This window comes from Pelobates fuscus, chromosome 5 (assembly GCF_036172605.1).
Source record: "Pelobates fuscus isolate aPelFus1 chromosome 5, aPelFus1.pri, whole genome shotgun sequence".
Lineage (NCBI taxonomy): Eukaryota > Metazoa > Chordata > Amphibia > Anura > Pelobatidae > Pelobates > Pelobates fuscus.
This window is the reverse complement of record NC_086321.1, coordinates 147,000,153-147,012,428: the sequence shown is the minus strand read 5'-3', so window position 1 is coordinate 147,012,428 and position 12,276 is coordinate 147,000,153. Positions and strand designations below refer to the sequence as shown.

General features: G+C 37.8%; 1 protein-coding gene across 8 annotated transcripts in view; it reads right to left on the bottom strand.

Moving 5' to 3' along the window:
- ARVCF (ARVCF delta catenin family member) overlaps positions 1–12,276 on the bottom strand; it is a 736,316-nt gene that overhangs the window by 89,369 nt on the left and 634,671 nt on the right. For all 8 annotated transcript variants that reach the window (XM_063454427.1, XM_063454432.1, XM_063454430.1 and 5 more), the window contains 2 exons: positions 11,382–11,881; positions 8,301–8,484 (listed from right to left, as the gene is read on the bottom strand). In XM_063454427.1, coding sequence (XP_063310497.1) covers positions 8,301–8,484; positions 11,382–11,881 — 684 coding nt within the window. The remainder of the gene's footprint in view (positions 1–8,300; positions 8,485–11,381; positions 11,882–12,276) is intronic.

Below are 12,276 nucleotides of genomic sequence, written 5' to 3'. Positions count from 1 at the left end.
AAGATTTTCATTTACAGAAGAAATCATGAGAAAACTAGATTAACAGGGGAAACATGTAAACATAAATGACTTCAAGTGTCATCACCTATTAGCCAGCTCAGTTAGCAGAGATGGGTTCATATTATGTGCAACTCTGCTTCCTATCTGATATTCCATATACCGTACTTCTAGAACCTTTACTGGTATGTGTACACTACAGCAGAGCTGAAAATTTCAATTACTATGCTACTAACCAGGCATTAAAAATTGCAAGCGTTGAGGGTCAATGGTATCCTCAGCAGGGGTGAATTTCTAGTCATCGGGGCTAAAATTGCAGTCACCTATGGCTAGTGGCGATTGAACATTTTGAGCCCATGCACTAGAGAATATAAGAAGCCGAAAAATATAGTAAATTTGGAAAATATTCTTAAAGGACAGTGTTTGCTGTCTGCACTGGTTTCCTTCTCAGTACACAAAACCATCATGTGTGAAGTGATTTATAGGCCAGAGTATTTAGCAGTATCATGAATGATATGGCGTTGTGTTGTATTGTGCAATAAATGAAGCACTAAATCTTTTCTGACAGTGTCTAAAGAGCATGGCAGTAAACAGTACGCAGAGATTTGTAGTAATGTAAAAGTTATCCATTGTAGTATTCCAAGGGAAAAAAATGAATCACTGGCAGAAATGGGATTGTGCCTATGGCAGAAAAGACTAGTAAATTCAAGAAGGACTAAGCTGTGATTCGGAGGTGGAGCATTTCGGTAATAGTAAATTGTGCATACTTAGGGTTATTTACTGAAGTGTGAAATGCATGGAATGCAAAGTAAATTTCAAATTTTGGTCCAAAATAGCTGAAACATAGTATGTTCTAAGTATATAGGTGAACCCTTTCTGTAAGGTGTACTGAGGTAGTATCAGATTGTGCTCTAATTTCTTTCTTAGACAGCCTATAGACATTATTTCCAGCCCCACTAGCCATTTCTAGTCGTTCAGCTAAGCAATTTCTTTACACTTTTCTTGACTATATAGAAGCATATCGGCTTTTTAGATGTTGTCTAATCCCATTACAGTGGAGGGATCACCTATTACTCATTAACCCATTGGGCATGTTTTTTATTCTTTCCATGTAAAGATTACAGCTGATCAAATACTATTTTAGCTCACTAATTCACATATTCACTATTTTTTCTTTTGTTTTTGTTCTGTTAATCTTTTCAGACATTGTACTAATAAAGATGTTTTCTTACAAACTATTTTATTCTGTGGTCCTCAGCCCTACCAGCATCTGGATGTATTATCCAGTTGTTTGTATTTATTCTGAAATTATAACATAGCAGACTTATTTTGGTTTAAAACTTGAAAAATCACTTTGAATTCACAACAATTAATACGTTTGTGAATAACCTTGCCTGTGCGGATTTCCATATTTAAAGCAACATTGTAGACACTGTAAAACTGCTTCATCTCATTGAAGGTGTTATAGTGTCTGGAGTATCCTTTCATTCACAGGCTAACCATTTTTAAAGCTGTAATACTAAAACGAGAGTTCCAAGAAAATCATCCCTTCTCTGCTGCTTGAGCTAGTTAGTCGGAGCAGCAATGGTCAGCTGTGATTGAGAGTGTCAGCTAACCATTTTCAGCCTACAGCAGCACCTATTGATGGTATGACTTTGTATGGCTAGAATTAAGTGTGTAATCTCTACCTTGGCCATACTTAAAGTCGGGTTTCTGCCAGGGACCTTCATTCATTGTTAAATAGTTTTAAAATAGTTTATCTCTGAATGGAATGAAGGGTAGCACCAGAAGATTGTAGGCACTGTAACCTATTCAATGAGACAAACTGGTTATAGTGCCTACAGTGTCCCTTTAACCCCTTAAGGACACATGACATGTGTGACATGACAAGATTCCCTTTTATGCCAGAAGTTTGGTCCTTAAGGGGTTTAAGCAGAGTAAGTGGTGAGAACCGCACTCAGTCCCAACGGGTGCTCCAGAGCAGGACCAGCAATCCCAGTACAATAATCCAAGAAGAAAAAACTCCCAGGCACTCCAATTTTCAAGCCGCAGGCAGATTTATTGTGACAGAATGTAACACAACGTTTCGACCGGAAAGGTCTTTTTCAAGCTTAAATTCTGTCACAATAAATCTGCCTGCGCCTTGAAAATTGGAGTGCCTGTGAGTTTTTTCTTCTTAAGGGGTTTAAGGTCCTACTGACCCTGCAACTGTTCATGCATTACAAGTCAGGGCAGCTGAGCATGATGGACAAGATTATTCTTATACATCTGCAGAGCCAAGGTTAGAGATATGATAGATAGACAGACAGACATCCTATATATAATTTATTAATCTTTATAGTTAGTCTTTCTATGTCTCCTTATAACTGGACAGTGATGGTTAGCCTCGGCTCTGCAGATTTTTATAAACTAAACTACCCATCACCGCCGGGTTCACTCTTTCTTTACTATCATTTGTGTGTACTTTTAAGGTATTTACACGAATGTTGAGCTGCTTTCTCTCTCTCTCTCTCTCATACATATATATATTTTGTGAGATACAGTATCTCACAAAAGTGAGTACACCCCTCACATTTTTGTAAATATTTTATTATATCTTTATAAATGTGACAACACTGAAGAAATGGCACTCTGCTACAATGTAAATTAGTAAGTGTACAGCCTGTATGACAGTGTAAATTTGCTGTCCCCTCAAAATAACTCAACACACAGCCATTAATGTCTAAACCGTTTTGTGAGATACTGTATATTTACTTGAATCATCAATTAAGCGCCTTTTAATACACAGTGCACTTTGTGTTATTTTAAAATATCCATCACGCTCAGCCAGCATTTAATGCAATACAAAAAACACAAACACTGTAAGAATTGCGCAATTTTTTTGCCAGGTCAGGGCATAGATTATATCTATACCTACATGAATATGAAACCGTGATGCACATGTTTAAGTTAAGTTACAAAGCATATTGATTTCTATAGCAGTTCATTTGAAAACGTTTACCACTTTTTACCTCTTCAATACAAGGAACATCATCAAACATGAAATGCCTGGTAGTATGCAGCTAAATGAGGACTAATACACAAAATACTAATTTGCCTTTAATCCATGAAAGAATCATTATAAAATTAGTAAACACTGAATTGTTCAGCAAAGGGCACTATAACGAAAAATGGCAATGAGCTGTTCAATTTAGTCTCTCTGAAAGGGATGTTAAATAATGTGTAAAAAAACACATCAATCTGTGAATAATCTTATTTCCATTGGGGAAGTTAACACAAGTTAATTTGCAAAGCTCTTAGAAAATTGATCAATAATCAAAATAATAGCCTGAACAGATGGCCCGCAAAATCAAGAGCGGAAAGAACAGACAAGCAGACAAGCGGCCTTGGTATGGTTGTGCTTTTGTGATATTCAGACAGTTCAGAGCAGTAATATAGAGTGGATACATATGCTAAAACATCTCCCACTCCAGTCTCCAGACACTGTGTGCTCAGAAAGTAGAGAAAGAACTAAAATCGGAAATTGTAATATGCATGTTTTAATATAAGGAAATGTGGAGAGGAGAGATGAGGAATTTTCATTAGTTACTTGGGACCCAGGAGTACAAGTTATCCCCATGGCACTGCAGCAGAGCGATGCTGGGAAAGACCATTTGCACCCAGCTTTAAGCAACATAAACACCACAATACCTCCCTGCAGTGAATATGCTTAATAAGCAGTGAATATGTTGCCCAGGGTCCCCTGGAGTCATGCTCCAATTTCATTTAATATCAAACTGTTTAGTGAGATGTAGTGGCTATGTTGCTTAGAGTGCCCCTAAAAATAAAAAAATACAAAAAATAATTGTGTACACTGAAAGGATTAAAAACACGCTGGTGCACGCACTCTCAAACTATTATATTACCAGCAACTCACTGCACATTGGTGTGGAAACAAAGGGGACTGTTCTTTAACTCCTTCCCCCAGTAGGTGAGAAAAAATGAGAGAGCCCTACGTTTTTACCTGGTTCTTAGTGGTTCCAGGGGACTACATCCAACAGCACTCTCAAACTATTATGTTTTCTAGACAACCTTGTAGATTTTACAACCCTCAAACCCCCACACTTGGGTTGAGGAAATCTGTCCTGACTCCCTTCTTATTAGGGATTCTGTGAACCTGCATGTTAATTATTGCTTCAGTGAACCTACTTAATTATTTATATCCACTGATTCAGGAATGAATTCCCAAACTAGCCTTAATAAATAAGTAGACCCACTGAAGCAACAATTCCTAAACTAGGAATATTCATCCCCAATTTGATTTGGTTTAAATGAATAATATAGACACCAAGACCACTTTATCCCATTTAAACCTTGCAGCTGAAAACATTGCCGTACTGCAACGTTTAAAAGTGACAGTCACTATGGAGAGACTACGTGATTGCCGCAGTGTGCTGTTTTGCTGCAAATGCACGGAAACTTCCCTATGGGAAAGTACTAGATTGGCTGCGATCATCAACGCTGATGATCTCAGTCAGAGAAGAGGTGGAGCTTCACGGACGAGACTAGCATGTTGAGGGCTGAAAGATAAGTAAAATAAATTTTTTTACCTTGTCAGCACTGGCCTAGTCACCTTAACAGACTAGGTTACTATAGCATTAGGAATACATACTTATATTCCTAACCGTATAGTGTTCCTTTAATTTTCTGCTCAGGCCAGATCAATCTATTTTCAGTTTGGCTATTTAAATGTTTTAAACTGAACCTCTTTCAACCTATGTTACTATCAGACCTAAGAAGTTACTTGCAAGTGTAAGCCTAGTGAGTCTATGGTACATTCAACAGGGGTGAATTTGTACTCACCGATGCTAAATAAAAAAAAAAATGAAAAAAAATAAAAAAGTAAACTAAATTTGCAGGAAAGTTTCCATAGTAAAATGTTTATGTTTCCCTGTAATGTTTATAGAATTGTACCAGAGTGCATTTTGTGGGGATAATTATGGGATGATAATATTATACAGTTGAGAATTTCCCACTATTTCAATTCTCTTAGATCTTAGAGATCGTTATCATGTAAGTGAAATGTATTCCATACAAATAAAATCACAATTTGTTATAAAAATAGATATCATTTATTGTGACAAATAAAATAATAATAATATGTAACATGCGTGATAATAATCAGTGAATATTTAGTATAACATCGTATACAATGACAATGGTTAAAACAAACCAATGGCTAACAGCATCAACTGATTTATTAGGGTAATTCACAGACACAGAAAGCTAAACTTCACACAGCACAGCGAAAAGCCATCAAACCTTGGCTAACAGTTAGATCAACTGAGTAACCCTTTCAGCGCTGGCTAGATCCTCCTGGGCATATACTATCCTATTCTCATGTAATTTTCAATTAAAATAACATTCAAACCAGCTCATTAATCATTTCCTGGAACCATCCAATAAGAGTCAAATCTACAGATTCTATAAGCCAAATTTTAATTTGCCTAAAAAGATATTTTATCTTATTTCAGAGGAAATCAACACACCTGGATAAAAACAGCGGTATGCTAACACATAGTAAGATACCAGTACTATGTAATTATCTGACTCCACCTGCAGAATGGAGTGTTATAACTACATATTCTTTAGTTAACTAAGATTTCTCAATTATTGAAATCTGACCGTGATTTATCCAGTCATATATCATGCTATTAGTAAATTTTTAATTAATTTAAATTACTTAAATAAAACCAGCATAATTACCAGTTAAGTAGATGTTCTCATCAGATGACTAGGTAGTCCCAGGAACTTGAATGCGAGTATGATTGGTTGTATGGAGGTGTGTAAGTAATAGAGAAAAATGATGTTGGTTAGAAAGTAATAGTAAAATTCTAAGTGTCAAGGAGTGTTTCTTGAATTGTGTCCAAGAGAGTTTGAGTGTTAGTTCCAGAGTGTCCTGAATATCTGTCCTGGATCTCTCTGAATGTCCAAATCTGAAAGCCCAAACTAACCTTGCTCTTCCCTTTGTCCTAATTTTTAAAGGAAAAGATTCTCTATACGTCATTAGTTGGTAAGGCCAATAGGAAACTGTAGGTGTGGTCAACCTGCAGATCGCAATTTAGATATTTGGTCCATAGAGGGCGCAATTGCCTAATTAACTTTCCTATCCAGGAAAGAGTTAACTTTTCCTGATGACGATTTTGACGTCATTTGGCTTATCTAAAATGACTACCATAACTTAAATTTGCTGTCAGTTCAAAGCGTTTGCCTCAGTCTTTGTGGCAACGACTTTGATCGTAATTTCTAGGATTGACAGTTCTAAACTCAATTTCACCCCTTACTTACAATGGGACCTTGTAAGATTTAGAAATTAAAATTAATTACTTAGTCTTCTCTGTCACTAGTGTCTGTGTTTAAAATTATTTCTATTCCATTAACATTTAAACAGAGCATTCCATCCCCATGCTTCATTGCTTATCACTTGGCTTGTTTACATAATGCATTCCTTAGCTCAGGCAACTGGCTAGTTACAGAAAGGAAAGACATGTTGTGTCTGTCTTGCCTGAAATCCAAAATGGAGTCCGCTTTGTTCTGAGTGACTCTGGCAATATACACTTTTAATTTCTATCTTAGCACAAAATGTCTGCCGATATAAATATCCTGACAATTTGTACACAAGTTCTCATTAAGTATCAGTTAATAATGAATGATTATTGTGACCCTACACTGGGCACCCATGCTGCTTTCTCACTGGTAATAACATACAACAACATAATCATCAGGCCACAGGCAAAAACCCTTATATTGGTACTGCTTTTCCTACTACAATGGAGTCTCATTTGACATTGGGTACAGTCTAATGAAGGTGTTTTGCTGAATATATTTAAGTACCTATTGTACTATAGATGAAGAATGGGTCACTGAACTAATTTTAAAATTGAAGAATGGGTCATCAAGCTAATGCCCTGAAATAATTTGGGTCAGGGAACCTATCACATGCAATTAGATAATATTCAGAAATAGAAATTTGCCATTTTGTGCACTGCTTAGCAATTCTGCCTTTGCAAGCACAATTGCAACACATGATCTATATCTACGATACCTTCATAAAGCTAAGTTTTAAAAATAAAAATCTAAGGATTAATGGTCTAGACTAGGGAGTAGAGAAGCTGAGAGTCACAACCTGGGGCATGTTTTCGTTTCACCCAGGATAATGCATCTCCTAGAAACTGGGTTAATTTCACACATGACAGAAGTGAGAATGGTGAAGTTCATGCAGAGTAGACCTGATTCGGGGCCTATTAAACAGTGCTAGTACATTGATGGTGAGCCAATGACATCTGATTTAAAAATTATCAGTCTGCTTTGACCTCTTTGGTTCCTGAACGGAATGATGATATTAATTTACGGTGAACAAACTATTTTTGAGAGAATTCCCACAAGGAGCAAAGTGACACTTTTCATCTACTATTTTTTCTGAAAAGTTTTAATTTCTGGAGAAAGTGCGATAAATAGTGAGTTTTCACATGTAATCTGGTAGAAATTACTGAAGTACTTTTTGCCTTGTGTTCATGCCCCAGGTAGTTGATAACGCAAGCAATAAAAAGGCAGGTGATTAAGATTTGTTTTACATGATTTGCCTGTTATTACATGCATGTTTTGTATGACGTGTGTCATAACACACTCATCACAGGGACATACCGTATTTATTAGAGTATAATGCGCAAAATTTTGTACCGATTTTTAATCGAAAATTAGGGGTGCTCGTTATACTCGAATAAATATTAGCCCAGCAGAAGAGGGAGGGAGTGGGTGCTCCGATAATACCTCCCAGGACCGCCGGGCTCATTACAAGCCCGGCGGTCCTTGGGGGGCGGGCAGCAAGCGTTTACTCGCCTCCCTGCAGCTCCTCCAGCTCCCCAGTGTAAATCTCCCGAGACCCGCGGCCAGCTCTGACACCATTAATTCAAACTCTCCTCTCTAAAAAGACCATAAATGCAAGTGCTGCCAGGAGTGTAATTTCCACCACTATCAGGCAGACTGGGACATGTATGTTGCAATGTTGCCCTAACTTCAAAAGGACCTGAATTTTATAAAATCATGTAAAATAGAAAATATATAACGCTGATGCATGTATTAGGGAAAAATAATGGCATCTTGGTGTTCTGGAAAAATAAAATAAATTAATTAAAAAAAACAGACCGAGTTGAACTTTGGCCTTCTGGTTTATTACATCCCCAGAACCTCTCAATGGAGTTATTTTCTCATTCTGTTATGTGTATTCTATATAATACATACATATACAATAGAGAAAGTCATACCTTAAGCAACCAGATGTATTCTTGAAAACAGTTGTCCATTCTGCATCACGGGGCTTGGAATCTTCATTGGGCTCATTCTCCCATCCAGAGTGAGGGATGATAACTTCATTGGTGAGTGTCTGAAGCCCATGGTTGATGATCACCATTTTTAAAGGTTCATAGGAAGAGAGGTTCCACAGAGTGCCTTTAACAAGACAAAACAAAATTAACAAGTCACTGATGTTTTCAGTTTGGCTATTTTAAATAAAATTGAAATTGACTTTGAATCCACTTTGAATTTTTGCTTTAGTAAATAACTCTGACAGATACATATATGTGTAACCTGGGTGGTAGTAGAGTTCACTGAACCCTTTGTGCCTACAAAATGAATAATACACTGCCACTGTGGATTAGAGGGCAAGTTTTCTATTAAATTTATGTATCAAACAACAATCATGAGCCTATTTTATCTTTATTTTTATCTGCAGTTGACTTGATACATTTTACAGATCATTATGACAACTACTACTGAACAGGTATGCTAGCTCATCTAATCTACTGGACACAATGTTACACCAAAATTTCACTGGATGAGAATCCTGTACCAACATTTCACTGTATGGGAATACTGTACCAACATTTCACTGGATGGGAATCTCGTACCAATATTACACTGGGTGGGAAAACTGTACCAACATTTCACTGAATGGGAATCCCATACCAATATTACACTGGATGGGAATACTGTACCAATATTACACTGGATGGGAATCCCGTACCAATATTACACTGTGTGAGAATACTGTACCAACATTTCACTCAATAGGAATCCCGTACCAATATTACACTGGATGGGAATACTGTACCAACATTTCACTGGATGGGAAACCTGTACCAATATTACACTGGATGGGAATACTGTACCAACATTTCACTGGTTGGTAATCCCGTACCAATATTACACTGGGTGGGAATCTTGTACCAATGTCCATTGGACAGGAATCGTATGCGAACATTCAGTAGAAAGTGAATTTATGCCGACATCCATTGAAAAGCATCATGCATGTCACACCAGTTATAACATACTATATATCAAAAGTCCATGAACAAAGTAATACCAGCATTCACTACATAGAATGTTATACCAACACATGCTGGACAGAATGTTATAACAGCATCCACTAAAATTAATGGTAGACCCACAATTACTCAAATTAATATTATACCAGCATCTACTAGACAGAATATTGTAGGAGTATCGACCGGATAGAGTGTCATACTAGCAGCCACTGAAATAAGATAGAAAGTTATACCATTATCCACTGGATATAATGTCATACCTTCACAGGCTAAATAGAATGTAATACCAGCATCCACCACATAGAATGTTATACCATCACAGACTGAATAGAATGTTATACCAGCATCCACCATGTGTCGGATCACTATAACCATGGATTACCTTTCCCTTTGTTTATGCATTCAACTATATGCTCAGGACATTGCATTCCCCTTTATTTTATTTCTCCCTGTCATTCCCTTAACGAACAAGAAGTGTGCCACCTATTAACATTATGTATTCAATATATTTCGAACTCCAGAACAATTAAAACGGTTCGAAGTGAGTCGAAGTGGTCGCCATTCGAACACATGGCAGCGGCCATCTTAAGCCGTGAGTACTATGAGCAGTCCCCCCCCCTTATTCTGATTTAGGGCCCCCACCCACAGCTCAGTAGTGGGGGCCCGGGGGGAGGACAATAGGTCCCCCCCCATTATTTTACATTAGGGTCCCCACCCACCGCTCAGGGGTGGGGGCCAGGGGGAGGACATTAGGTCCCCCCCCCCTTATTCTGATTTAGGGCCCCCACCCGCCGTTTTTTTTTTTTACAGTGAGCAGCCACAGGCACAAAACTGTCCCTTTGTCCGGGAGCCCCGGCACAATGCACAGTGTAAACCCGGCACTATTGCTGAGCCACCAGCAATAGAGAGGAGTAAGGAGCAGCACCAGGCCTTTCTTCTACTTGCAGTATATAAGGATACTCTCTGCCACAGGATATGATGTCATCCAGGCAGTAGAAGAGAGAGAGAAGGGGGGTGACTGACCAAGTGTTGGTCAGATTGGCATGTCAGAAGCTGCATTACTCTTCTGACAGGGGGCCAGCCACCAAAATAACCATAGTGTCAGGAATACATGTTTGTATTCCTGACACTTTAGTGATCCTTTAAATCACTTTGTGACTTGCACAGTCTACCTTTACACTTCTTGTAAAGAGACATCTAATATTAAAACTTCTACTTCACGGAAAGAATTAACAATATCAACAGGCTGTGTTGGTACTGGTTGATTTGGATAAGTTTCTGAAGGTTTCAAAAACATTTTACAGTCATCTTGACCTCAAGGGATGAAGATCTGCTATTAAGCGGAGAGCTGACTTTTCCAGAACAGCATATTCAAAGCAATGTTAAAGGGTTTGAAGGCAATGTGAAAAAAAGGAAAAGGCAGTGCAATGTTTGTTTTCTTAAGTGTCTGGGAGGGATGCTTGCCATTTTCACCCAGACTGTGTGGCACTCTGTAAGAAATTACAGACTGGCCTTTTTACTTAAACATATGAAAATAAAATAAAAAATATGTGCTCTGGGATTGCCATTCAAAAATAGCAGCTTGCTAATAATCCCATGCCAGAGAATGATACAACCAGTGAGAAAGAGAGCTTTGAGGCGTGAGATACACAAAGTAGGGAGGAGGCATTTAGCTCTGTTTTGTCTACAGAGTGAAAACAATGAGGGGGATTTACAAGCAATAATAAATAGAACGACGGAACATGCAATCCTCTTGCCTAAGTGAAGATTAATGAACCTACATTTTTCTAGAGATGCATAGTGACATATAAGATTTATATAGCTTAATGTAGAATTCCAGGAAGCATGCTGCAACTCAGGTCAATTCTTAGACCACTGAGAACAGACAACATGTTTCATGCATAGAACAATAAATTCACCTTTGTGCTAACAAGGACTCAGCCATCAAACACAATAAAACTCTATGTAATATTCAGAATGCCCAGAAACACAGCAGGAGACCTTAAAATAAAGTAGACTCACCTGTTATAAGCTCTCTCACTTCCATGTCATCTGTCTTTCGTAATAATCTGATCAAAGCAGGAATGCCATCGCAATTTTTAATAGCGACCTTGTTCTCGTTATCTCTTCCATAAGAGATGTTTCGGAGTGCTCCACAGGCTTTACGATGGACCTCAGGTTTTAGGTGGTCTAACAAACCCACTAATATGGGGATACCTTTGAGATGTCTCACTTCTTTTTTTATTTTATCATTTTCATAGCAAAGATGTTGCAGGTAAGCCGCAGCATTGGACTTGACTGGATCAATGGGGTGGTTGAGCATGGCAATGACTTCAGGGAGGTCAGGATCTCTCCACCTTGGATCTTTGCGTATACTGTCGATAGATGGAGACCGTTTGCCCAGTCGGTCTATACTAGCCAGACTTCCTCTTTCTGGCTGAGCCAATGGTGCTGCATATCCACCATGAAGATAAGGGATTCTTTCATCAATCAATTCTGCCTCTAGCGGGTCATCGTAGGCCCTGATAAAGAAAAACATTAATTGTAGTGAGTCTGTATTAAAATAAACCATATACAGAGTAAACAATATTTTCCATGCTAGAACATTTTAGCTTGAAAGGGTAAACGGCAGAAAGGGAAGGATGAACAAATGACAGCAAGGAATTATCATGTTTATATGAGAGTCCTTTCAATGATCAATATGTAAAACCCTTTGTCTGTGTATTTACTTAAAATGTAGTCCTAAACAGTGAACCATAAACTAAATTTACTATATTTAACTACAATAGCAGTTAGATAAATTATTTACCTCAACTATAATTGATTTTAAAATCTTCATTTTAAGTTCACTACAATTCACTTTTTTAAATAAATACTTTAGATGTTTCAGTACTACTCTAACTTCACACTCTCTTAA